Source organism: Ursus americanus, chromosome 12, assembly GCF_024610735.1.
Source record: "Ursus americanus isolate L20-20 chromosome 12, mUrsAme1.1.p, whole genome shotgun sequence".
NCBI classification, from domain to species: domain Eukaryota; kingdom Metazoa; phylum Chordata; class Mammalia; order Carnivora; family Ursidae; genus Ursus; species Ursus americanus.
In genome coordinates, this window is record NC_142138.1 from 67378473 (window position 1) to 67405818 (window position 27346).

Below are 27346 nucleotides of genomic sequence, written 5' to 3' on the forward strand. Positions count from 1 at the left end.
CCCTCCCCGCCCCCCAATCTTTTCTAATTTCAACAGTCCGGTCAAAGTAAACCACTACCTCAAGGCGCAATCAAGGCAAAGGCAGATCAGACCCCTAGCGCACTCCATCCATGACCCTATAATTGCCCAATACTAGTGTGTTCAGAGAGTACTTGTTTTGCTTTGTGTTCCAGACCTGGCTTTTTTCCCTCGAAAGGCCGACTTTGACTGCAGAAATCTCATCGAAGGGGAAGCGCCCAGCGGTGGAGGGACGGAAGGCAGTGGCAGAGTGGGGCGCCTGGGACCCCACCAAGCCCCTGCTGTGAACTCAGCCCTGAGGAAGTGAGCAGAAGGAATGGTTTCCTCTGGCCCTGCCCTGGACTGCGGAATCCTTGGGCGCCTACCCCGGGCGGCCAGGAGGGGGCGCCGAGACCCTGCCCTAGGAGCCCTCCAGGTGAAGCAGCAGGCCCGGGGATGTTTTCAGCCTGTGGGATGTTGCCGGCAGGTGTCAGCCCCAGTGCCCAGAGGAGGCGGACCTTTGTTCCCCGGGCCCCCCAACCCCCCGGGGTGTCCAGACCTGGAGGGGGGCGGCTGGCTTGGAGGCTGAGCTCCTGAGGTGCAGCCATCGCTCTCGGTTTCCTCCAAACCAGGTTCTGAGGAGAGGGAGAGAGGGCGGGGAGAGACGTATCGGCTCTTGGAGGGCTGGTGGCAAGTCCTCCCTCTGTTCCTCCCAGGCTGGCTCAGCCTTCCCTGTGCTGGGCGCTGGGGGGAGGGGTGTGTGTGTGTGTGTGTGTGTGTGTGTGTGTGTGTGTGTGTCTGAATGGGAGTGTGGAGGGGTCCGGAGCCAGAGCTGCAGGGAGAGGGTGGAGGAGTGGTAACCAAATCAGGGTGGAGGGAAGGAGGCGGAGGAGACTGTGAAGGCATTGACTGAGAGGAGAGCCGTGACGTCACGGACGGGGCGTGTCCGATGTAAATCAGGCAACGTTTAGGTGCGGTTCTGTGCGGTTGTATTGCCAGGGCTGTGGAAGTAGCAGAAGTAGCAGCGCTGTTGTTTCCAAGGTATTAGGAAGAACTGGGTGGAGGGTGAGGATGCTTGGGACAGGAGTGGGTGCCGAGGGTTTTGGGGTGTGGCTAGGCGAGTGAGCTTGTGTGCAAGGTGAAAGGCGGGTGTGGCTGGAGTGGGTTGGTGGCAGCGGGAGTCATACTTACCTGGCAGAAGAAATACCATGATCAAGCATTTAGTTTTCCCAGGCTGAGGCTCACCCATTGTACTGCAGGTGTGCTGACTCCTGTAACTTCCCCAAATGGCAGAAGCTCGGCTACATAATTTGTGACAGTGGGCGACTCCATCCGCACTCTCCCCTGGTGCTAGCTCTGTAACAGAAGTTTTTTGTTTGTTTGTTTGCTGTCTTGTTCTGTTTGGTCTTCTGGTCAGACCAAGCAGCGGATTCTGGAGACTTCAGACCTCAGTGTTGGGTAATATTCTCTTTTGCTGTTGCTCATCAAGAGTGCATGGTGGTCAGTGACTGTCCACAGCTCTCACTTGCCTGACATTTTGGGTGTTGGGTTTTTCATGCTGTTGTTCCTCCTGCAGCGAGGTGCCAGGTGCCCACCAGTGCTCTTTACTATCTCTGCTTATACAGTAGCTGGCTTGCAGACCTGTCATCCTGCAGAAGTGCTTTCTTTCACTTCCCATGGAACACTGGTCAGTGTTCCTTCTCCTTTCTGCCCTTCCCACATACCTGGCCAGTCACCCTACAAAGCCTCATCCAATGCCCAGACTCCCTGACCTTAATGAGGCCACGTTGTAGCCTACCAAGATAAGCCTTCCTCCCGAGGACCCTTCGGAGACTAGAGATGGTCCAGCTTGACCTACTTCGTTTATTGTAAGTTTACTTGGGGAAGTGATCTCTACACCCAAAGTAGGGATTGGGCTCCCGAAACCAGCTCCAGAGTTCTGTGCTCTGCCAATGGAGCCAGCTAGGCGCCCCTTGAGGGGCTTTGGAAGAGGCAAGTCTGTCCACTTGCAAAGGACCCATTGGGGTGGCACCAGAGACGTTTCCCAAGCAGCAGGCTAGCTCTTGGGCAAGGGGCCATGGGGCTTCTGCATGCTCTCGGGCTCAAGCAAAGACTGTCCTTAGAGCTGTACCTGCATTGTTGTGCAATTCCGAGCTGGAAGAGGTTTCTGGCTTCATGCTTTCGCCAGAGCTGGGGCTTTTTCTCTACTCAGTAAAAGCCTCTGTTCAGAATCTACACTGACCTGTTCCAACTTTTTCTCTTAGCAGAGCCACACCAATAGGGACTCACAGGAACTGGGTTACTCTTCTACCTGAAGCAACAAAACAACACTGCAACAGCATCACACAAGATGCCCGAAATGCAGATTTCCAAGATCCTGGGCATCAGGTAAAGAGGACAGCCATCCCAGACACGTGGAAACACCCAGGGGAGCGGAGCCCTACAAGTGCTCCAAGGTACTGCCTCCAGAGAGTTTCCAAGCAAGGCACCGGAGGGAAGGGCTGCTGAAGAGGAGCCCTGCGGACCTCGTAGAGTTGAGGACACTGGTCTGAGAGACCCCTGGACAGAGGAGAGACGGGGAGGACAGGGCTGTGCAAAGTCACCTAGCCAGAGCTGTGTTGGGGCCCTAGGGTGGTGTGCAGTGAGGTCCTGCTCAGGGCCTCCATGGAGGCAAGGCCAGCAAGTCAGGCGGCCATCCTTTGAACAGGACCTGGTGCTCACACAGTGCTGGGAGCAAAGCCTGTGCCCCACAGACAGACTGAGCAAAAGGCGAACCCTCCTAATTCCCGAGGCACAGGGTGGAGGACTCAGGGAGGACTTGCCACAGTACTGGGAGCTCATCGTTAGCCCTCCACGGAGCACTGCTCTGGACCACTGAACTAATCGTTAAAGCAACACCAGAAATGACCACACTGTTCCCAAGTAATTTAAATGCATCTCTGAACAAAGCTCGATATTATAGAAAACACAAAAATAGCCAGCAACCAACAAGGTAAATTCACAGTGTCTGGCATTCCATCCGACAGTCTGAGGTATGCAGAGAAGCAGGGGAAATGAGCCTCCTGGAGGAGACAGATCACTCCTCTGAAAATGACCCAGAGCCGACACCAAGGTGAGACTCACCAGAGAAGGACCAGAAAGCGTTTGTTTTAACTGCATCCCATCAGTTCAAAAGAGTCATCAGATTCATGGAAAATGTAAAAAAAAAAGATCTAATCTCACGTTAAGAGATGAAAACCACCCTGACTGAAGGAAACATACTGCAAGGGGCTGACGGCGACTAGAGAAGGCAGAAGAAAAAAGTTGGAAAGGAATCCTGCGGAGTCTGCAGTTGGTGGTGTTGCCATCTTAACCACCTTAACCCTTCCAATCGGTGAGTACAGGATGTCTTTCCACTTGTTTAGGTCTTCTGGAATCTCTTGCAGCAATGCTATGTAGTTTTCAGTGTACAGCTTTTGTGCCTCCTTGACTTGACTATTCCTAGATGCTATTCTGGTGGGTGCTGTTGGAAATGAAATTGTTTTCTTAATTCCCTTTTTGGATTGTTCATTGCTAGGGTATAGAAGCACCTGATTTTGTCTGTCTTGTGCTCTGCAACTCTGCGGAATTAAGTTATGCACTCTAGTAGCTGGTGTGTGTGTGTGTGTGTGTGTGTGTGTGTGTGTTGGATTTTTCTCTAAATAGGGGCATGGTGTCTGCCAATACAGATACAATTTGACTCTTGAACAAACTGGGGGTTAGGGGTACAGATTCCCACACTTGAAAATCTGTGTGTCACTTTCGACTCCCCCAAAACATAACTACCACTGAAGCCTTACTGATCACAAAACAGTTGATTCACACATATTTTGTGTGCTGTTTGTATTATATACTTTATTCTTATACCACAGCGAGTTAGAGTAAAGAAAATGTCATTGAGGGGCGCCTGGGTGGCACAGCGGTTAAGCTTCTGCCTTCGGCTCAGGGCGTGATCCCGGCGATCTGGGATCGAGCCCCACATCAGGCTCTTCTGGTATGAGCCTGCTTCTTCCTCTCCCACTCCCCCTGCTTGTGTTCCCTCTCTCGCTGGCTGTCTCTATCTCTGTCAAATAAATAAAAAAAAATCTTTAAAAAAAAAAAAGAAAAAAAAAGAAAATGTCATTGAGAAAATCACGAGGAAGAGAAAATACATCAACACTACTATACTATATTTATCTAAAAAAATATTCCACCTCTAAGTGGATGCACGTTGTTCTGTTCAGTTGAAACCCACGTTATTCCCCAGTCAATGACAGTTTTATTGGTTCCTTTTCAAATGTTTTTCCCTCACCTGCAGGGTTTTTTTAATTGATTTACAGTTGATACACCATGTGACGTCAGTTTCACATGACAACACAGTGATTGGACAGCTCTACAGATTATATTATGCTCATTAGATGTGTAGCTACTCTCCGTCACCATGCAGAGCTGTTCCTGTACCACCGAGTATATAATGTGATCTTTGTCCTCTTAACATTTTTTAAAATCCTCACTGTGGACGATGTTTTGACAGAGTGTAGAATTCTATGCCCTATCCCCCCAACCCACCACTACCGCGGGCCACCTGTGGACTTTGCCAAAGAGAAGCAGTGACAGACCGGAGGTTCCTTATGTCAGGTCATGGCAGGCCCTGATCTTGGACGAGGATGCTCAGCCTAGGCCAGGGAAATACAGATGAGCAGGAACCATTCTTTGCAAGCCCAGCACCAATTTGAAAGACCAGGGTGACCCTTCTAGACCCCTGCAGGGATGGCTCAGCACCTAGGAGCTGGCCCTATATAGATGTCCAGAAAAAGGCAGGTCCCCAGCCTGGTCCCAACTCCCTGACTTAGACATAGGAGAAGGTTAATGGTGCCACAAGCTCTTTTTCCTACGCTGATGGGGGGAGGGGAGCCTCAGTGCCAGTGCAGGAGGGAGCATCAAAGGGAACCTTTAGCTGTTGACCTAAAGGTCGGTGGGAAGAGCCCACCCAGGGGACCAAGTGTACTTAAGATCCACCCAGGGGACCTGGGTGACTCAGTTGGTTAAGCGTCTGCCTTCAGCTCAGGTCATGATCCTAAGGTCCTGGAATGGAACCCCCCATCGCGCTTCCTGGTCCACAGGGAGCCTGCTTCTTTCTCTCCTCTGCCTGCTGCTCCCCCTGATTGTTGTGTCTCTTTGTTTGTCAAATAAATAAAGATAGAAATTTAAAAAAAAAAATCATCCAGATCTTGCCAGCTGCTTTCCTGTGTCCTGCAGCTCTCACTTTCTCCCCGAATCTCCAGCCAGCTGGGTATCCCCTGTCTTTGCCTTCTGCCCCCTGGTCTCCTTGTGCCACCTGGAGGTCTCCTCCCTTAGGTCGCCTGCCCCCTTGTGGATTCCAGGGGAACTGCCAGGGCCAGAGGCTGAAGGCATAGGCCCTGAATCCCTGACTCCAATGTGAGGTCAGAAACCAGGCTCTAAGTCACCCCCTGCTGGGACTCCAGGATATGGCACCTCACCAGGGAGTGTTTGCCTGGGGACACAAGGACCCATTGATGTGGGACTGTTACCTTTTTTCTTTTTCTTTTTCTTTTGGTGAAATTTACATGCAATCACGTTCACCCATTGTGGAAGTCCCCTAGGATAACACAGTTGTTCAGCTAGTACCCTAGTTTGTTTTAGAGTCTCCTTCCCCTTCCCACACCCCCTCCAGCCCCTCTGCAGACAATCTCCACTCCGTCCTCCAGCCCCAAGCAACCTTGATCTGCTTTCTGTCTCCATACAGTGCTCCTTTCTGGACAGTTTACAGAAATCGAAGGAGACAACACGTAGTTCTTGGTGACTGGCTTCTTTCTCTGAGCATGCTTGTAGGGTTCTTCCACGCTGTTGCTTGGACCAGATTTCTCTGCCTTTTGTTGCTGAATAGATTCCATGGTACAGATAGGCCACATTTTGTTTGTCCATTCACCAGTCGATAGCACTTCGTGTTGCTGTCAGTTTTTCTCCTATTGTGAATAATGCTGCCCCGAATCTTTCTGAATGAGGCTTGCGTGAACAACTGTTTTTATTTCTCTCAGATAGATTTCTAGTTGTGGAATTGCTGGGACCTATGGAAAGCTTGTGTTTCACTCTTAAGAACTCTCAAGGTGGCTTCCAAAGCGGTTCTTTTATTTTACGTTCGTTCCCACAGCAATATAGGAGGGTCCAGTTTCTCCACATTCTCAGCAACACTTGGCACTGTCTTTTGAACATAATCGCACTAGTTGGTGTAAAGTGGTACCTGGTTTTACTGGCATTTCGTGAGGACTAATAAGGTTGATTACTTTTTTGTGTGCTTATGAGCCATTTATTGGTCTTCTTTGGTAATGTGTGTATTCAAGTGTTCTACTGGCATTAAAAAGTGTGTAGCTTCTGCCCATTGAGTGAGTTCAAAGTACTCTTGCCTCTTGTGAATGTGAGTCCTCATTGGGTATTTAATCTGCAAATATTTTCTCCTAATCAGTGGCTTCTCTGTTCCTTTTCTCAGTGGTATCTTCTGATGCAAAGAAGTTCATCTCAAGCTTTTCTCTTCCATACTGTGCTCTTGCTGTAGTGACTTAGAACTCTTTGCCCAATGCAAACTCCTGACCATTTTCTCCTATGTGTGCCCCTTGAATGGTTGTTTTGGCTCTTACACTTAGCTCTGTGGCCAGTTTGAGTTCATTGCTGTGTATGGTGTGATCTCCAGCAACAGCCGTGGGGGAGCTTTGTCCTGCCAGGTGCAGGAGAACCTGGAGGTAACCTGGAGGTAGCTTGTGTGTACAGGGCAGTCCTACTCCTCTCCTTGGCCCCACCTACAGGTTAATCTCCCCCAGGCCAGGAAAGGGGATTTCACCTTCCCACACCTGTTAGTGATGGGCTGAGTACCTTTGGGGAGGCAAGATAAATGGGGCTGGTGGTCCCATACTATGTATACTCCCCATTCTCTGGGACTAGGTACAGAGGAGCTCCAACAGCCCCAGGGCAGTCCTAGTCAGAGGTGTCTTTAGGAGCCCAAACACACTGAGAGCAGGAGAAGATTACACAGAAAGGATACAAGGGATCCCAGGGGATCTGGGTTGGGTTCCTAGAGGGTCTTCTATGGGTAGGTGGGAAAGAGGACTCGCAGACAGCAGGAACTCAGGAAATAGGTCCAAAGGGAGTGGAGCAGATTGGAGGCATTTCCCAGAGTTTGAACTATTTTTGCCAACCTGAAATTCATGGTGTGTGCCGGACCATCAAAGGTGCCTGGAGGGACACATGGCTGGCTCCGTGAGGGAAAATGTGCAACTCTTGATCTCAGAGTCATGAGTTGGAGCCCATGTTGGTGATGGAGCCTAGCTGAAATTTAAAATAATAATACTAAAAAATAAAAAATACGCAGGTGCATGCATCAGGAATCCAGAGTTACTCCTTCTAAGGAAAGGATGGGACAGCTACCTCGGTCCTTGCAGATCAAGAGCCATGCTGAGCTGGAGAATCCTCAACGTTGCCTGACTTTTCCCAAGATCAACCCAGAGACTCTGCACTTTTAATATTTGTTGGGTTTCCCGTGTGTGGCCTGAGGTCCACTGGCAGACAAAAGTTGACACCCTAAGTACAGAAGTAGACCAAGAAATGGAAGAGTACCTGGATGCACCACATTACTCTCTGCCCGCACTGCAGCCTCACTGAAAACGGGAATGGGCATTCGAAATCCCTGGTATGCAACACAGGTTATGAAAAAAATGGAAAGTTTGGGTTAACAGTTTAAATGATTGTGCCCTCAGACTGAATTTGATGGCAATTGCAGACTGTTGAACATTTTCTAGGTTCTGCAGGTGGAAATGGGAGACTACGGGACAAAGCAATTATACAACTCAGAATAACTTTGGTAACTTAGTATCTTCATACTTGACACAGTTTTGGTATTTTGTCTGATCCGAGGGTCTCATGCTTCTATCTAAGCATATTTGTACAAGGAAGTGGATATCAATACCTCACCTAAAATCCATACCACTAAATGTGCCAGTGCTCATTCCTAACGGTAGTTTAGGCTCCTTTCTGACTGCCTGTATTTACCTTGACTGATTCTGAAGGCAGCCCATTCTGGCCCATGTGTACTTCTCTTTGGCCCCATCTACAGCTTAAGCAGAACATCTGAGCAGGCTCCATCACTGAGGGAAGGATATAGGTCAGACAGGTAACAAAGAGAAATGGGGGCACTTGGGTCAGCAGAAAGAAAGTATGCCTATAAGTGGGTTGATTCCAGAGAGGGCCATTTCATTGCTTTTTAAAAAATATTTTATTTACTTATTTGAGAGAGAACATGAGAGAGAGCGTGGGGGAGGGGAGAAGGAGAGAGAGAAGCAGACTCCCCACCCAGCAGGGAGCTGGACTTGGGGCTTATCCCAGGACCCTGGGATCCTGACCTGAGACAGAGACTGACTCTTAACCAATTGAGCCACTCAGGCACCCCTTAAAATAATTTTTAAAAAATTCCGGTGTACTTAACATATAGTGTTACATTAGTTTCAGGTAAGATCATGGTATTTATTTTTTAACTTCCATTTTTTAAAGATTTTATTTCCTTATTTAAGTAGAGGAAGGGTGGGGGCAGAGGGAGAAAAATCCCAAGCTGACACTGCAATGAGCATGAAGCCGAAACTGGGGCTTGTTCCCACGACCCTGAGATCACGAACTGAGCTGAAATCAAGAGTCAGAGGGTTCAACAACTAAGCCAACCGGTTGCCCCTTGGAATTTCTAAGAATAATATGTTTAGTGTTCTCTCTGAAATGGGCACTGAGTATTGAGCAATGCTGAGAGAAACCATGGTACCCATAGGCGCCAAGGTCAGATGGGCCAAAATGTAACACAGTGGCATATTGATTATTTTGAATTGAAGCTACTTGAAGAGCAACTGGTGCAAGGACACTCGAACCCTCTTCTGTCTTCCTGAATGCAGGAAACCAATCTCCCGTATGTAAAAGGCATCTCATGTACTAAGAAGTAAAAAAACTTCCTTCTCACCAGGGACTTTAAAGCAGAGATTCTAAATTCTGCTTAGAACTCCCTTCAAATTAAAACTCCCAAACATCCCTCAGAAATGTACTGTGTCCTTGTCTAAAATACATAAAAACTACCTTAATACTTTATATTTCTTTAAAGGTCTCCATTTCAATATCAGTTCTTCGTAGGCATGCAATGTCTCAGATAAACTTAATTTTTAGTTTAGCTGGAAGACCTTGAAAGGTAAAGGAGGAACTTTTCCTTCCTTACATACCTTTGCCCAGGGAAATGAAATTGGACTCTTGCTGATTTAGAAGTTACACCTACGCAATGTGGGGAAAAGAAGGGAAACAGCATTCCTTACAGCTACTCATTTCCCTTCAGTGGAGGTGGCCTGGAAAGAAAGAAGAAAGAAAGAAGAAAGAGAAAGAAAGAAAGAAAGAAAGAAAGAAAGAAAGAAAGAAAGAAAGAAAGAAAGAAAGAAAGAAAGAAAGAAAGAAAAAAGAAAGAAACCAAGCAAGCAGGAGAGAGAGGAGGGGAGGGAGGAAGGAAGGAAGAAGGAAGGAAGAATGAATGGATGCATGGATGGAAGGAAGGAAGGAAGGAAAAGAAGGAAAGAGAGAGAGGGAAAGAGGAAGGAAAGAGAGGGAGGGAGGAAGGGAGGGAGCGAGGAAGGAAAGAAGGAAGGAAAGAAGGAATGTATCCTGGTCAATTTTCCTAGTAAACATCTAGTGAAGAACCGGTTGGTAAACACCCAAATGGTGGTGACTGTTCGGAGGGTCCCTCCATGACATGCTTTCAGGAGGGTGTATCTGACGTGTATAAAACTATTTAGAGAACCAAACCTAGAATCTGTGGATTAATACGGCTTCATTCCATAGAACTGGTCCCAAGAGCTATGTAAGCATAGCCATGGGAAATCACCCCAAACAGCTCCACTTTGTGTGGTGAGCTCACACATCACTTGAGACCATATATGTTTCGTCTGTGCCAGAACATGTCCTCATGTGGGAAGCAGGTTCTTGCAGTTAGTGTTGGTGGTCTCAGTTGCTTTGCTGGTACCTCATAATTTTACCCTTGAAAATGTGAGTAAAACTTGATAGTGCTTAAGATTTATGATTTGGGGCAACTGATTTGGCAAAGCAACCCTTTCTATCATCCCCATATTTGTTGGATGTGCTCTTACGCAATTCTCTGGTCTTTCTTGAAATAGTTGCCATTGGCCAAAGTTAAGGCAGGATAATCTGTGTACAGAGTAACTGTTGGATCATGGATTAAATGTTTCGTGGCCATTATGGCCAAATTTTTTGCTAAGGTATCTTCCAAAACCATGTATCGTTCTTTTGCACGTGCCCATTTGCAACTCCAAAAGCCCACAGGGATGTTTCCCTGCTACCTTGTAGTCCTTGTCATCAATTCCCTGTTAGTTCAGGATTATAACAGATCTCATTATTTTTTTAAAAAAGATTTTATTTATTTATTTATTTGACTGAGACAGAGAGAGAGAGAGCACAAGCAGGGGAACAGCAGAGGGAGAGGGAGAAGCATACTCCCCATTGAGCAGGGAGCTCAATGCGGGGCTCCATCCCAGGATCTTGGGATCCTGACCTGAGCTGAGGGCAGACTCTTAACCGACTGAGCCACCCAGGCGCCCCAACAGCTCTTATTAAATCCCACATGCCATCTATCATAACTCTCTGTCTTGTTTTATACAATTTCCCATAGTTACAAATACAGCAGGGATAAGAAAAGATGAAGTACAGGGAGCAATCTTACCTTGAAACGGTCCGTTCATTTTTGGGAAATTTGTCACACCACATCTGGGTGAAAAATTGATCCTTGGCATGGCCTTAGCCGATGACAATTCCCTTAACTCAAATCGCCAGGAACACACCTCCCATGAAACAAGTTGGGGCTTTTATTCCTTGCAGCCAGAAAGAACACCCCCCATGGTCTCAGGAAGAGAGCGTTAGAAACCCCCCATGGTCTCAGGAAGAGAGCGTTAGAAAGAACCTATTGTAGATAGGAAATGCCCTTCACAGTGTCCTTCATGTTACAAGGGTTAGGGAACATCATGTGAACGTGTCGAATAGATTTTTACTGTTTTTCTTTGACTTTCTTTTTTTTTTACACCCAACATCACCAAATCATTCATTTGGAATCAGAATTCAAAGAACACGTGACAGTTGAGAAATGTATGTTTATTCTGATCCAGTTGTACAACGAATCTAGCTCAAATTACCAAATAAATGTTACATTATTTCTTCAGGACTGGGGCTTTTCGATGACTTCAAATTTAGGATCTTCAGATTTGAAGTCCGGGCACGTATTCATGTCTGCTCCACCATACATTTGCTTAAGCTTGAAGAGCTCTCTCTAGGTCTTGCTGGAGCTCTGGGCCAGTATCAGCATGTCCTCCAGAAGCTTCATTCTGTAGTCTCTAACCATGTCCACAAAGAGTTTCTGTACAGGATCAAGCTCCTTATCAGATGCCACTGCTGGAACACCAGTGTTGCTCCTCAAATGCACTGAGCCTGTAGACCGAATGAGAGAAGAGAACCTGAAGAGCCTCTGAAAAATCAGGGAGATTGTCTTCCTTGCACTCAGTCCGCAGAGGCCAGAGCTTCCGCTGCTCCCACAATTCTGCTTCCGGCCCTGGCTCAGCCCTCACCCGCCTTCCCAGGATCTCAAGGTGTTACCGATTTTTTTTTCTTTATAGAGATCAGCCTACATGTTTCTAAAGATTAAAAACCCAGGAGAGTAGAGATAAGCATCTGAACTAGTTCTCTACTGATAGTATTAACAAATTAGAAAACCGGTGGTTTAAAGCAACAAAGAGCATTTGTTACCTCACAGTCCTATGGCTCAGGAGTCTGGAATTACGAGGATGGGTTCTCTGCTCACAGAATTGGTCAGTATGTCATCCCCACACGAAGCCGTCTGATAGTGACCTTGTTGTGGTTCTCTCTCCCAGGAGGGGCTGCCCTCACCATCTCACTCCTCTGGGATCCTCTTCCCTGACCCTGATTTGTGTCTGTCATCATGCTTTCAGTTTACCCAGGTGGCTTAGGAGGAAGGTTAGAACTGTGGAGCCCAGAACTGATCTCTGCTGTCTCTTCTCCAGGGGCAGAATAAATGACAGAGGTCTTCATAAAGAAATGACTCCCATGAGGGCTGACATCCCCCAGCAATTGGAGCCGAGGAGGAAACGCCCTAAAAACCCAAGTCATGGAAGCAGGACCCACATGAGGTAGGAGCCCTTCCCAGAAATGTCCCCTTTCTCCGTTGAAAGCCACCTTGGATGAGGGACTTGGTCTGCTCAAACCGGAGTCAGTCTTGTGAGCACTGGGGCGTCAGAATCTCCATCCTAGGCTCTTTGTTTGAAATAGGCTTTTTTTCATACATGAGAATCTCCTTGGAGTTTTTGTCTGAAATGCAGCTTCTTTGCCTTATTCCCAGGGGATTCTAACAAGCACCACAGTGACTCTGATGTAGGTGTCCTTTAGCTCTGCAGCAGGTGCCCAGGGACTGGAGCCCTGTCTGCTACATGATGTCCCAGTTCACATCTAACTTTCCAGTGGCTCATGCTGGCTTTCCTAATTTATAGTATACATTTTCTATCATACAGGAGATACATATGCTCAAAGAGACAATTAAATGATCCAGTAAAGCGTATGTGACCTGTGGTGAAGCTGCTATCGGACTCTTGGACAGCTTCTCTGAAGGCTGTGCTTTTATTGCTTCAGCACAGACCCGGGATAGGGTTGGAACGGAAATATGGTTGGGACTGGAGATCAGTAAAAGTTCGTCATTCCTGGTAACTGTTATTTATCCACTTGACAAGTATTTACTGAATGTTTCACCTGGCAGGCTGTCATGGAGGCACTGGGGACATGGCTGAGCAAGGCAGACTGATGCCACCTCTCAGGAAAATGAATGTTGGCACAGGAGTCGGATATCTGATCGATAATCACGTAAGTGCATTTTATTTGTGATCATGATGAGTGTTACGTAATACACTTGTGTGCTGTGATCCTGGTCTATTAGCCAGTGATTTAAAAGTGAATAAAAGGAAGAGAACTATATCGCTGTGAGAAAAGATTTGTCCCCAAATAGGCCTTCTGGTGTTTTTAACAGTGGAAATGCTTACATTTAATCCAAGGTCTCCTGAAAATTACTTATGCATTTTTAAGGGGAACTTTTAATTTCAGTGTCCCCTGAAATTCTGTTGTGGGTTTCTGGAGGGTGCATTAGGTGCCTCGACAGGGAAGCTTGCAGCCAAGGCCATTGTGGGGGCTCTCCTGCCATCAAGTGATAAAGGAGTTTGGGGCAATGTCTTAATCTCTCTGGGCCTCAGTTTCCTCATCTGTAAGATAAGGTTGTTATTCAAATTCTCCAAAGTCACCTCCTGCTCAGATTCTGTGAGTGCATGAGGGACTGAGATGCCTGTTAAGCAGCCCTGGGGACTGCAGCTGAGACCTGACTTGGTCTCTTCTCTGCGTGTCTCCTGCAGGAGCCTGAGCTGAGCCCACACTGAAAACAGAGAACAGAGGGAGCCAATGAAAGACAGAAAAGCAGCACGTTTGGAGGATGAGAATAACCCAACGATGTCCAAGGCAATGGTGAAGCAGGTGGTTGGCGCAGGAGGTAAGAAGAAGGACAAGTTGAGTTCAGAGAAATCAGGGGAGACCACGGAATGCATACAGCAGCTTCCAACTCTGCAAGGAAGGAGGACTAAGAGAGTAACTTAGGCCACAGTGAACCTGTGCACCTGCCGACGAGCCCCACAGGATGGAGCGGGCTTGGTTTGAACTGCTGGGAAGCACCAATTCCAAGAGGAGGAGGATGTGACCATGAGGCTCTGCCCCAGACGCCTAGCCTCGACCTTGGAGCTGCCCTCATGGTCGATGTCCTCCACGTAAGTGTGGGCTTAGAGGGATCAATGATGTTTGGATAAGGGTTGGAAATGTCCATTCTCACTGCAGATAGTTCTGCCCTAAGGTCAGGGAGGCCCAGGGTAGTGGACCATTGCATCTGAAGCCACATGATATTAATAATATTCTTAATAATGCTGCCTGGGGGTCATGAATGGAAAGGGTCAAGGATCTACTCAGAAAGTGAAGGTTTAGGGAATATAATATTTGAGTGGAGTCAAGTGTAGTGTAGTGGGAGAAAAGTTATTGCATTTAACAGCACCTGATGACTTCCGGGGAAACAAAGCTGACGCTAATCATGGCTCTAGATGCCAAATAACAAAGCAAACCACTTTCTTGCATTGGTCGTAGAGAAACAGGAAGCCCTTAATGCACATAACATGCTGGAAAGTTGCTCTGCCAGGAGGGTCATGCAATAAAACAGATCACCTGGCCGGTGGCAGAAGAAAGGGCTGGGCTGAGTTTGTGACAGTATCCCTTAGGTGGTGGAGAAAAAGGGTTGGGGCTTTTGAAGTTACAAGTGAGCTGGCTCATAGTAACATTACACCATCTTGAGAAAACATATCTAGCAAAATTTTGGATTCGATGGACACTAAAAATTTAGTCCACGATCTGCAATAATTCTTTTTTTTAATGCAATGATGATTTTAATTTTTGTACTTTGTTATTTGATTACTGTCGAAGTTGAATATTTTCTCTTAAGTTAATTATCTTAAATACTTTTTATGTGACAGTCTGTTTAAGATTTGAAGTACGTAATTGACACAGTATACTTCAGTTCCTTAGGGCAATGAGAAAACCATAGTAGCCTTGTGTATTGGTTGGTTATTGATTTATAAAACTGTACTAGTTTTCAACATGAAATTATGGGGATATTGACTAGTCCAGAAGCCTTGTTAACCATATACTATAAAGGAAGTTGAAGAAAAACATGCTAAGGTGAAAATGCATACAATGTTCCCCCCAAATTAAAAATTCCCAAATACAAATATGCTTTAAATGCAAAGAGTCAAGGCCTACTGTTGGAAGCTGTTCACTAGTACTGAGGAAGGTCATCAATTCACTCTACTTCTTTGTATCTAGTTAATTTTCTCCTCTGGGAAACAAACTGAGGGCTTCAGAGGAGAAGGGGTGGGGGAATGGGATAGGCTGGTGATGGGTATGAAGGAGGGCACATATTGCATAGTGCACTGGGTGTTATATGCAAGTAATGAATCATGGAACTTTACATCAAAAACTAAGGATGTACTGTATCGTGACTAACATAATATAATAAAAATATTATTTAAAAAAAAGAAAATACGGTAGGAATAGAGACTGGATTAGCTAGGTAAGGATAAGTACAAGTTACCTCTAGGTGTATCCAGAATTGTTGACAGTTCCCTCTGGGCATATTAGATGATGGTAATGAATGGTGAAACAAATTTCTAATTCTGCCTGTTACTTGGGCGTAGATTTCTGATGTTTTCCATAAGGACAGATTGATTTCAGGAGAGCCTCAATTGAGAATGTCTGGGGAAGGCACCTAAAACAATCAGATTAAAATAATATGTGAGTAGGTTGAAGTTGAGCACTGCAATCATTCTTTCACAGATTATCCACTGTTGGCTTGAGCCAAAAATGACTTTTCCATTCTTAGAAAACCAAAGGGCACCTGGGTGGCTCATTCAGTTAAGCGTCTGACTCTTGGTTTCAGCTCGGGTCATGATCTCATGGTAGTGAGGTCAAGACCCGAGTTGGGCTCCACGCTCAGCCCAGGGTCTGCCTCAGATTCTTGCTCCCTCTGGGAGTCTGCCCCTCTGTTCTCCCAGCTCGCACTACTCTTTCTCTCTAAAATAAATAGAATCTTTTAAAAATTAATGACGCTCAGAAATAATGAGATTTAAACACATCCTATGATGACTTTGATGAATAACAAGTCAAGCAGCTTTTTGTTTTGTTTTGTTTTGTTTTGTTTTAACAGAGAGCAGAACTGTAATTCAGGATGTCAGTGGAAGAGGCGAGTAATATCCTATCCTCTCAACATCCAAATGTAAACAGGTAAAAGAAGGAATGTATAGAATTATATGTCATGTACACAATGATTGGTTGGTTATAAACAAATTGAAATAAATCTGTGTTTATATTGACTCTTGAGCCCTGTCAAATAGGCAGAGCATTGGGAAACAAAAACTGGACCGAAAGTCATTTGCATACTTAGACTTTGGAAAACCATTAGACAAACATGAATCAAACACATATAAAGCTGTTTGTGTGCCACATTTTAGGCCATCAAGGGTGAACTTTAGGAGAGACACCTAATACTGAATGGATGCTTTGGTTTTTTTGAGACATGTCACCTGAGCCACTGGGAATTTGAACTTGTGAGTCACAGAGGTGAGCAAGCTTTGCCTGATAGGATGTTAAGTTCAAAGCCTAAAGAGGTAACTTAAATATGCTACACACACCACTCACGACTTAAACCAAAGATCTTTCTCTCTTCCTTGGGGGAATGAAGCTGACGCAAAGGACTACAGCTTCTGTTGCAGAATCAGGACCTGACGCTTACAGACTCATGGGAGTGGACACCTACTTCAGATTTGAAGTAGGAGCCATTGTCTCCAACGGTAACTCAGTCACACAACTGAGTCACACACAGCCCTCAGCCTGCCACTATTAATTGTTTTAATGCTGTTGGTATCATTTTATAATAGATCACATCAGAAAGAAGACGAATCAGGTTTGGGTACCATTCATGGTATTTGATGGATATATCATTGCATACCGTCCCAAGGCTTCTGGTAGTACATAGTGCTGGCAGTAGATTATTCAAGACTAAGTAAAATAATAAGAGAAAACATTGGCCCTTAAATTTCTCAACTGTGGTATCGCATCTAAACACAAGATAGATTAGCAGCCTTACCAACTGAGTGGTTACTCTTAAGGAAAGTTTATTAATGAACATACAAAGCATTTCACATGCATTCGTCCACAAGACTCTTTGTAGAGCTATTTACCTTTTCTTTGGGCTGCTGAGAAAACTCCAAGTGAATGGAATAAGATTCTTGTCACCTGGCAAATACCTAAATCTCCAAAGATATGGTCACTGGCAGATCTAGCTTGACTCTGAAAAGCATTTGTTTGTATCAAGATAAAACATCTACATATAGACTGGTGATGGGTAGTAAGGAGGGCACGTATTGCATGGTGCACTGGGTGTTATATGCAACTAATGAATCATCAAACTTTACATCGGAAACCGGGGATGTACTGTATGGTGACTACACAATATAATAAAAAAAACATTAAAAAAATCTACATATAAAACTCAGATGTGTTTTATGTGATCGCAATGCCTAACTGAAATGTGAAAAGTGATACCATTGATAATAGCATGAAGCCTGAAATACTGAGGGATAGATCTGAGTGAAAATCACAAAATATTTCACAGAGAAATGAATGAAGCCATAGGAAATGAAGAGAAATTCTTATTCATGGGTCCCAAGCTTCAGTACTGTTCAAACATCAATTTCCCCCATCTGATATATATACACTCAATTGAATCACTCTCAAAATCTCAGCCTTTATCCTTGGTAGAAAGTGACGAGTTGATTTTAAAATTCATAGAAAACTGTAAATGACCTAGTGTGCCCCAAAGACGTGTGAAACAAAGAACCAAGTTTGAGGGCTAGCTGTACCTAATTTGAAGAACTATTCTGAAGTTATAGTAATCGATACAGATTGGTATTGGCATATGACAGGTAAGCAGATCAATAAAATGGATTACGGATTCCAAAAAGAAACTAACATCTATACGGAGAAGAGGTTTTTGATAAACGTGAGAAGCAAAGCATTGTAAGAAGTATAATCTTTTGACTTAAAGCAGTAGCTTAAGTAATATCCTCTGCCTTCTTCACAGAGACTAGCACATGGAAGTGGTAGCTGGGCACCTGGGTGCCTTCCTTCTATGAAAACAGAAAAGTATTTAATATACTTCATAGTCATTTTAATCAAAAGCAAATCATCTTAATAAAAACACATAACTGGCCTTAAAAATAAATTGTAACAAACTGTGAAAAGAAAAAAAAAAGAAGAAGTATAATCTTTTGGAGGTCCTGGTGGCTCAGTTGGTAAAGTGTCCAACTCTTGATTTTGGCTCAGCTCATGATCTCAGGGTCCTGGGATCTAGCCCTGCATCAGGCTCCATGTTCAGCAGGGGGTCAGCTTGGGATTCTCTCTCTCTCTCCCTCTGCCCCTCCCTCCCCAAAATAAATAAACAAATCTTTTAAAAATGTATAATCTTGGGGCGCCTGGGTGGCTCAGTCGTTAAGTGTCTGCCTTCGGCCCAGGGCGTGATCCCAGAGTCCTGGGATCGAGTCCCACATCAGGCTCCTCCGCTGGGAGCCCGCTTCTTCCTCTCCCACTCCCCCCACTTGTGTTCCCTCTCTCTGCTGGCTGCCTCTCTCTCTGTCAAATAAATAAATAAAATCTTTAAAAAAATATATAATCTTTCACTAAGTGGTCAAGTGTAATATTTTCAGCACATGAATATGGATATGACCTATGTATATGCATGTGAAAATAAATACATAAAATTGGAATCATAACTCACACCATGCAGAAATTAGCCTAAAATAGAGTATGGGCCTAAATAGAAATCTTAAAATGTTAAGACTTTTTGAAAAAAACGTAGTAGAAAAGTCTTTAGGAGCACCTGGGTGACACAGTTGGTGGCTCATCTGACTCATGATTTTGACTTAGGTCCTGAGCTCATGGGTGGTGGGATCAGGCCCAGAGTTGGCTATGCACTCAGTGGGGAGTCTGCTTCAATTTCTTTCCCTCTTTCCCTCCCCCTACTTGCTCTCTCTCTGTCACTTTCTCGCAAATTAAATAAATAAATCTATAATTTTTAAAAGAATTTGTTTATTTGAGAGAGACAGAACACAAGCAGAGGGGCAGGCAGATGGAGAGGGAGAAGCCGACTTTCTGCTGAGCAGGAAGCCTGAAAGGGGGCTCAATCCCAGGACCCTGGGATCATGACCTCAGCTAAAGGCAGATGAGTAACCAACCGAGCCACCCAGGCACCCCAATAAATAAATCTTTAAAAAAGTGTTTAGAACATAATGTTGGACAATGATTTCTTTCTGTTTTTTTTTTTAACAATTTTATTTATTTATTTGACAGAGTGAGAAAGCACAAGCAGGGGAGCAGCAGAGGGAGAGGGAAGAGCAGACCCTCCGCAGGGCAAAGAGCCCGATGTGGGGCTAGATCCCAGGACCCTGGCATCACAACACTTAACCGACTATGCCACCCAGGCGCCCCCAGACAATGGTTTCTTAGATATGACACCAAAATTGTGATTAATGAAAGAACAATTTTGGACTTCATCAAAATTGAAAACTTCTGCTCTTCAGAAGACATTGGTGAGAGAATGCAAAATCAAGGGAAAACATAGAAGGAGAATATATTTATAAATTACATATCTGGTGAAGATCTCCTAATAGAACCGTTGAAAGAACTCTCAAAAGTTAAGAAGACAAACAATCCAATTGAAAAATGGGTAAAAGAAAAGTGCCTGGGTGGCTCAGTTGGTGAAGCAGCTGCCTTTGGCTCAGGTCATGATCTCAGGGTCCTGGGATCTAGCCCCTACCCCCTCTGTCAGTCTCCCCACTGAGCAGGGAATGTGCTTCTCCCTCCCCCTCTGCCCTCCCCACCCCACCTCCACACCGCCCCCGCTCTTGCTCTCTGTCTATTTCAAATAAATAAATAAAACCTTTAAAAAAATAAAATAAAATGATAACATGGGTAAAAGATTTGTGAACAGCTCAGCAAAGCATATATACGGAAGGCATATAAGGACATGCCAAGATCTACATCATTACTTTAGGAAAATGCAAATTGAAACCACTATCTGCCAATTAAAATGGCAAAAATGAAAAGAATCTCCATTCCAAGTATTGGCAAGGATGTGTAGGAGCTAGAATTCTCGTACACTGCTGATGGGCATGTTAAATTCTACAACTACTCTAGAAAATAGTTTGGAAATTCTGTTTTGTTTTTAAGATTGATTGATTTGAATGAGAGAGAGAAAGTGAGTGGGGGAGCAGTAGAGGGAGAAGGAGAGGGACAGAATATCAAGCAGACTCCCTGCTGAGCATGGAGACCTACTTGGGGCTGGATCTCACCACCAATGAGATCATGACCTGAGCCAGAATCCATGTCAGAACTTAACCGACATAAATATATCAAAGTGAAAGAACAGCGATTCAAAAATATACCCACATATGCACAGCTATTTGATTTTGTATACGTGTGAGTATATGTTAATATTCTTTACTGGGGAAGTGGAAGACTTTTCTGTTAAAGGTAATAGAGCAAAAGATGGTTTGTTTTTTAAAAATTAAATATTAACAAACACTTCCCACTACATATTGAAATTAACTGGAGATATGAAAGCAAGAATTACAAAGCTTATAAAAGAAAAATAGGAAGTATTTTCACAATATTGGCATAGACAAATATTTCTAAAACAGGACACAATAGCACTCACCATAAAAAATTCAATTAAATTGTTGTTATAAAAACTAAAGGCTTCTGTATACCGTAAGACATCCTTCAAAAATGAAAGGCCATCTATAGACCAGAAATGATTATTTTCAATACATATATCTGACAAAACACTCAGCGAAAATATATCAAGAACTCTTATAAATCACAAAGAAAATGAGAAAAAAAACCTAGTATATTAATGGGCAGAAATATTTTTAAAAGCCCATACCAAAAGAATACATCCAAATGATAATAAGCATATGAAAACCCAATGGGGTATCTGCTAGATTGGTTGCCTTTTTTTTTTTTAAGTGGACCCCAACACAGGGCTCCAATTCACGACCCTGAGATCAAGACCTAAGCTGAGGTCAAGAGTTGGATGGTGTCCCCCAAAATGGTTTCTAATGCTGCCTCCTCTCTTCACTAGATATGTGGCCTTGGGAAGCTTTGTAATATTTCTCAGGTTTTTTTTTTTTTCTCATCAGGAAAAGGATAACATCTGAGTAATAAGACAATTCATAGGATTCAGTATAATCGCCTGGTAGGGTGCAAGAACTGTACTTTTGCTAAGAAGGTATTTGACCTTGAATGATCCTTTACACATTTTTAAAAGCACAGACAATTGGCGAAGAACAGACAAGTTGTTCTAAAATAAATATCCTTTCACCTTTACTTTTTTAAAAAATTTTTTTATTATGTTGTGTTAGCCACCATACAGTACATCCTTAGTTTTTGATGTAGTGTTCCATGATTCATTGTTTTTGTGCATGTGTGTTTTGTTTTTGTTTTGTTTTTTTTAAAGATTTTATTTATTAATTTGACAGAGAGAGAGACACCAAGAGAGGTAACACAGGCAGGGGAAGTGGGAGAGGAAGAAGCAGGCTCCCAGCGGAGGAGGAGCCTGATGTGGGGCTCAATCCCAGGACTCTGGGATCACGCCCTGAGCCAAAGGCAGATGCTTAACGACTGAGCCACCCAGGCACCATCCCATGATTCATTGTTTGTGCATAACACCCCGTGCCCCATGCAATATGTGCCCTCCTTAATACCCATCACCGGCCTATCCTAATCTCCCCACCCCCTCCCCTCTGAAGCCCTCAGTTTGTTTCCCAGAGTCCATAGTCTCTCGTGGTTCATTCCCCCTTCTGTTTACACCCCCTTCATTCTTCCCTTCCTTCTCCTACCAATCTCCCTGCTATTTCTTACCTTCCATAAATGAGTGAAACCATATGATAATTGTCTTTCTCTGCTTGGCTTATTTCACTTAGCATAATCTCCTCCAGTCCAGCCCATGGTACTGCAAAGGTTGGGTAATCTTCCTTTCTGATGGCTGAGTAAAATTCCATTGTATATATGGGCCACATCTTCTTTATCCATTTGTCTGTTGAAGGGCATCTTGGCTCCTTCCACAATTTAGCTATTGGGGACAATGCCGCTATGAACTTTGAGGTGCATATGGCCCTTCCCTTCACTACGTCCGTTTCTTTGGGGTAAATACACAGGAGTACAATTGCTGGGTCATAGGGTAGCTCTAGTTTTAACTTTTTGAGGGACCTCCACACTGTTTTCCAAAGTGGCTGTACCAACTTCCATTCCCACCAACAGTGTAAGAGGGTTCCCCTTTCTGCACATCTTCTCCAACATCTGTTGTTTCTTGCCTTGTCCATTTTTGCCATTCTAACTGGCATAAGGTGGTATCTCAATGTGGTTTTGATTTGAATTTCCCTGATGGTTGATGATTTTGAACATTTTTCCATGTGTCTGTTAGCCATTTGTATGTCTTCGTTGGAAAAGTGTCTGTTCATACCTTCTGCCCACTTTTTGATTTGATTATTTGTTTCTCGTGTATTGAGTTTAAGAAGTTCTTTATAGATCTTGGATACCAGTCTTTTATCTGTAGTGTCATTTGCAAATATCTTCTCCCATTCTGAGGGCTGTATCTTAGTTTTTTTCACCTTTTACCTTTTCTACAAAGAAATCATGTATATAATATGAAGATTGGAGGGGAACCAATTTGTATTGAACAACTTTCCCCAAACCCTGAGGCATGTCTACTTTCCACGAAGACCAGAGATGAAATTCTTGACTAGGTCCAACCCCTGCAGTCTTCTCGGTCTGGAGGGGACTGAGAAAGTCCACCCTAGCCCTAGAATGATCTGGACTACCGGACAAGTGCTCCTCAGAAAAATAATCAACTACTCACCACTATAGGCCCTGGCAATTTGTGAAACTATGCATGAGGTGTAGACCAACTCAACTATATAACCAGGACTCTCCCCTGAATCAAGGTCAGGATATCGTTAGATACCATTTCCAAAATCTCTGTTATAGGCCACGGCATGCTCCATAGGAGGGAAAACAAGCACAAGAATATCAATTGAGATAGCAATCAACAGACAATTAATCAAGAGACAAGAACCATTATTAACTAATGTCCACCACCCCCTAAAACCCAGGAAAGTTCTCATTCAAAAGCAATGTTTTGAGGAATATGTAGTTATAAATCTTCATGATTTGGGGTTAGAAGCCAGTTTCTTAAATGGACAAGCAACCCAAGAATAAATAGATAACCCGGATTTCATCAAAATTAAAAGGTTTTTGTTTCAAAGGACACTATCAAGGAAGTGAAAAGCCAATCCACACAACGGGAGAAATATTTACAAATTGTATATCTGATGGAGGTTTGCTATCTAGAATACAAAAAACAATAACAAAAAAACCAAAAAACCCCAAAACCCAAAAAAGCCTCTTACACTAAGCCATAAAAAGACAGCCAACTTAAGAATGGGAAAAAGAGTTTGAGTAGACTTTCTTTAAAGGATAATACCAATGCAACAATGAACACGTGAAATGGTGCTCAGTATCATCATCAGTCATTAGGGAAACACAAATCTAAAGCACAGTGAGATATCACTTCACCCGACTAGTATGACTTGTAGAGAAATGGAATTCTTACACATTCTTAGTGGGAGTGTAAAATGGGGTTGTCGCTTTGCTGTGGAAAATAGTTTGGCACTTTCTCAAAAAGTTAAACATAGGGTTACATATGACATAGCAATTCCACTCCTAGGTATATAGCTAAGAAAATTGAAAATACATGTCCACAAAGGGGAAGAGTAGCCTACATAACACAGAGATGCAGGAAGAAGAACACTGAGAGAGCAGGGACAGGAAACAGTTTCCAAACTTCATTGCATAGATTAACTCTGGTTTTTCTCTTATGTTCTTGGTTTTTTGTCATTTGTTTGTTTGTTTTGCTTTAAAGAAAACTTTATTTACTACATACATCCTAAAAATGTGATGTAAATAGAGGAAGATCCAAATAAATTTAAAAGCTTTTCAAATACAAAGCAACTAAAGATAACTAAAGCACTAGCATGTTTCTCGTGCTAGAGAAAAAAAAAAAAAACTAGAGAAGACACAGAGAAGAACATCGTGATAGTCTGCGACTTTGAATATTTCCCTTAAGATCTGTTTTACCTTAAAGACAAGTGGGATGAGTTCATGGCAGCCCTTAAGAATACCTGTTGGGAGAGGTGCAGTTAGTTGAGCATCTGACTCTTGGTTTAGGCTAGGGTGATGATCTCATGGGTTGTGAGACTGAGCCCCTTGTCTCACTCTCTCCCTTTACCCACGCCCCATTCTCTCTCTCAAATAAATAAATCTTTAAGAAAAAAAAAGGGAAACTTCTTGGGAAGCTATTTGTGCCTTGATGATAATATACACACATAAGAATGAAGAATGAGAACTATGCTGACATCATTTTTTAGAAAGAGATGGGAACTGTGGTCTCAGCACAAGGGTGGACAACTATTGAGTGTGGCCACTGAGGGGGGTCCCCATCAGTGATGACCTTCAGGGGAGACCAGGCAGCCTGGTGTATCAGCACGGCCTCGGCAACTGGAAGGCAGTGGCTCCCCGGGTTCCACTGAAAGGCCCAACGTTCCAAATCTGTTATTACAAGTGCAGACCGTTACCTGGCATTCTGGGTGCTCCCTCTGTCATTCCGGTTGGAGCCTGAGCTGGGGCAGGGCCTTTGGCTATCAGCTCTGGCATCTTGAACCTTGTTTTTGTGGTTACTGAGTCTCAAGTGCTGTGGGGTGTTGTTCAAATTGTTCCCAACAGTAAGTAGAGAATTCCTGTATCCTCAACCCTCAGTCCTGATTTAAACCTACTGATTTCACTGGGTTTTAACCCATCCTGTGTTTGGGTTTCTTCTGCTCATTCCCCAGCTCTACCTCTTCTGCCACACGTCACCATGGCAGCACCTCTTGGCCCTCTTTCCGATCCTGGGGCAGAAAAGAGCCTCCTGGAAATCAACCAGGACCTTCAGTCCCAGCTGGAGAAAAGCAAGCAGGACTTCCGAGACCTCAAGGAGAAATTCCTTATATCCGAAGCTACTGCCTACTCCCTGGCCAACCAGCTGCAGAAATACAGTAAGTCCTACAAGGTCATGCTCACCAAAGCGATGGCTGTCTGTATTCCTTCTGAGAAACTAAAACCCTCTCCAGATGTTGTCCTTTCTATTTCCACTGTCACGATAAATTTCATTCTGACCACAATCCAGGAATGGTAGAGGTGGGTATTTTACCCTCAGTTTGCTGAGGATGGGAAAACTGAAGACAAATAGGTTAGCAACCTCCACAGGCTAGCTGTGACAAGTAGGGTGGGGTTAGAGTTCACATCCCAGTTATTGATTCCTGGTGCAGACACAGAAATGCCTGGTCTTCTCAGGATTGTCTCTGTGCTGTATCAGATCCTGCATCACAGTGACTCCAGAGCTCCATCAGGTCAGGTTCCTCTGATGTCCCACTGGCAAAGCACCGAGCTAGTGACACTGGGGAAACATGCTGATGGTACACATGGGGGGAGGGTAGCAGGTGACATGACCTGCTTTCAAGGAGATAGAGGTGGGTTCTGCTTTCTCTGAAACTGTGGTATCCATGAGTGACGCCATCCACACAGTGACTCCCCTGGTGAGAGGGAACCCATGCAGGCTCTGCTTCCTGGCTCCACAGAGGCCATTTGATACCCTGTGATAAGGCTGAGCGTGTTTCCGGGAACATCAGACAACCTCTGCTACCTCCCCTGTATCTCCCTGAGCTGGGGAACCTTCAATGATGTAGGGAGCCCAACAGTTTGAGGCCTGGGCCATGAGACATGTGGCCAAGAGAGAATGAGGGTGAGTGGGGGAGACCACAGCCCCAGGAACCACCCAAGCCAGTGCGTGGGGTAGGCTCTCCCCCACAGTAAGCCTGAAATAAGGAGCTCGGTGGCCTTATTTTTAAGAGGGGGCTGCGGTGCCCGAGGAATCATGAGAATGGGGCACGTGCACAGCCGAGCGATAGGAAGGAATCCTGACAACTCTGAGCCTGAAGTTTTCTCATTTTCTCACAATCTGCTTTCAATATAACAAGGGGAGGTATAATTAAAAACGATTCATGCAGACAAAAGTAAAAATTGAAGCCTGTTATTTAGGAAAGTGAAGAGGTGATGAGCTTTCAGGGAAGGACAAACAAAGTCTTATTTACAACATTCCCGATAATCATCCCATTAACTGGGAAAGCAGTTGTGAAGATGATGAAAACAGGTATCACCCGAGGGCTTGCGGTGGAGGTACCACAGCACAGGGGTGAAGAGCATGGGCTCTGGGCCAGGCTTCCTGGACTCAAATCCAACTGCCTATCTTCCTGTGCCTCAGATTCCTCCTCTGTTAAACTACTACTATCGCGGGTCCTAGTTCTCTGAGTCGAAATGAATACTGAGTAGTTCCTTGTAAAGCTCTAACAGCAGAGCCTGGCACCGTGTAAACTCTGTTCATAATTCTACTGCTTCTAATAACACACACTTTATTAGGATTTGGCCATATTCCTTTCAGGTCCTTCTGCTTTTATGCATTCTAGTTCACACGAGTGTATCGGGTGAATTTTTACCTTTGAGATACTTGTTCAGTATAGAAATCCTAGTTCAGGGGACCCATCGGTCCTGGAGTCCTGGGGGCCTTACGTCATGTCCCTGCTTAGTGTTTTACTTAAGAGGCCACAAGACTTGCTAGAGTGGCCATGGTCAGGGTTGGTGTCAGGGGATACAAATCCTGACTCTGCCAAATACCTGCTACTCACCACGTCTACTTCCCCTCTGAGCTTTTGGGCTGTTCTTTCCTGGGCTCTGAAACAGGGAGGAATCAAATGTCCTGTAGTTAGGAGGCTGAGGAATGAGAAGTGGAGCTCCCTGCGCAGAGCCTGGTTGCCAGGGTTCCATTTGCGCTGGAATGGACCCCATCTCCTCCCTTGAAGACAGCGAGCACCACAGCATATCCAGCTTTCCACTGAGACAGGCATCTCTGTTTCTCAGAGTGCGAAGAGTCCAGCGACATCATCGAATCCGTGCTGGGGGAGAAGGGGCAGCTGGAGAAGAGGGAGCGGGCAGACACGTTGGCTGAGAAGCTCAGGTAAGCAGGGCTCTGTGTGGGAGGTCGGAGGGAAGCTGTGGGCATCTCTGACCTGGGGCAGCAACAAGTCCTGGCCAGAAGGGCAGAAACCCTCACGGCAGGCACGTTCCACAACTATGTCTAAAACAACTAAGACAACAGTGATTGGTAAATGATGGACTCCAATGACTCAGAGCCTCATTCTCTCTTGTAAAAAAATATCAAAGTCGCCAAATTCAAGGGAACAGTTCGTGGCATTTAGCACATTCACCGTGTTGTGAGATCACTACCTCATTTCCCTTTCACACAGTCACGACCTGGCTCACTACAGCTTGTCATCCGTTCCTTCAGCAAATGCTGTCCTCTTGACCCTGCCATTCTCCTGAGCTCAGGACTTAATACCAGCCCTACGGTCCACACTTCTGTGTCTGCCAGTGTGTCCATTCGCTGCACGATGCACTATATGGAGTT

At 44.7% G+C, this 27346-nt stretch overlaps 1 protein-coding gene, 1 long non-coding RNA gene, 1 other non-coding gene and 1 pseudogene across 6 annotated transcripts in view; 2 read left to right on the forward strand and 2 right to left on the reverse strand.

The window, feature by feature from the left end:
* LOC148109212 (putative NBPF family member NBPF5) overlaps positions 1-27346 on the forward strand; it is a 33303-nt gene that overhangs the window by 2869 nt on the left and 3088 nt on the right. Inside the window, exons 2-9 of one of the 4 annotated variants that reach the window (XM_087866317.1) lie at positions 174-1455; positions 2262-3370; positions 12108-12233; positions 12854-12957; positions 13497-13901; positions 15881-15957; positions 24678-24881; positions 26800-26896. In XM_087866317.1, the coding sequence (XP_087722443.1) occupies positions 24704-24881; positions 26800-26896 (275 nt within the window). In that variant the 5' untranslated portion in view covers positions 174-1455; positions 2262-3370; positions 12108-12233; ... (2 more) ...; positions 15881-15957; positions 24678-24703. The other 3 variants (XM_087866318.1, XM_087866320.1, XM_087866319.1) reach the window with 3 other exon arrangements.
* LOC148109213 (U1 spliceosomal RNA) lies at positions 1181-1342 on the forward strand. Its single transcript, XR_015726425.1, has one exon. It is a non-coding gene; the product is annotated as a U1 spliceosomal RNA (small nuclear RNA).
* On the reverse strand, positions 11169-16706 carry LOC148109214 (ATP synthase peripheral stalk subunit F6, mitochondrial pseudogene; annotated as a pseudogene).
* Positions 17787-26806, reverse strand: LOC148109215 (uncharacterized). The gene is made up of 3 exons (XR_015726423.1): positions 26568-26806; positions 23926-23969; positions 17787-22412 (listed from the first exon to the last, which is right to left on the reverse strand). It is a non-coding gene; the product is annotated as an uncharacterized LOC148109215 (long non-coding RNA).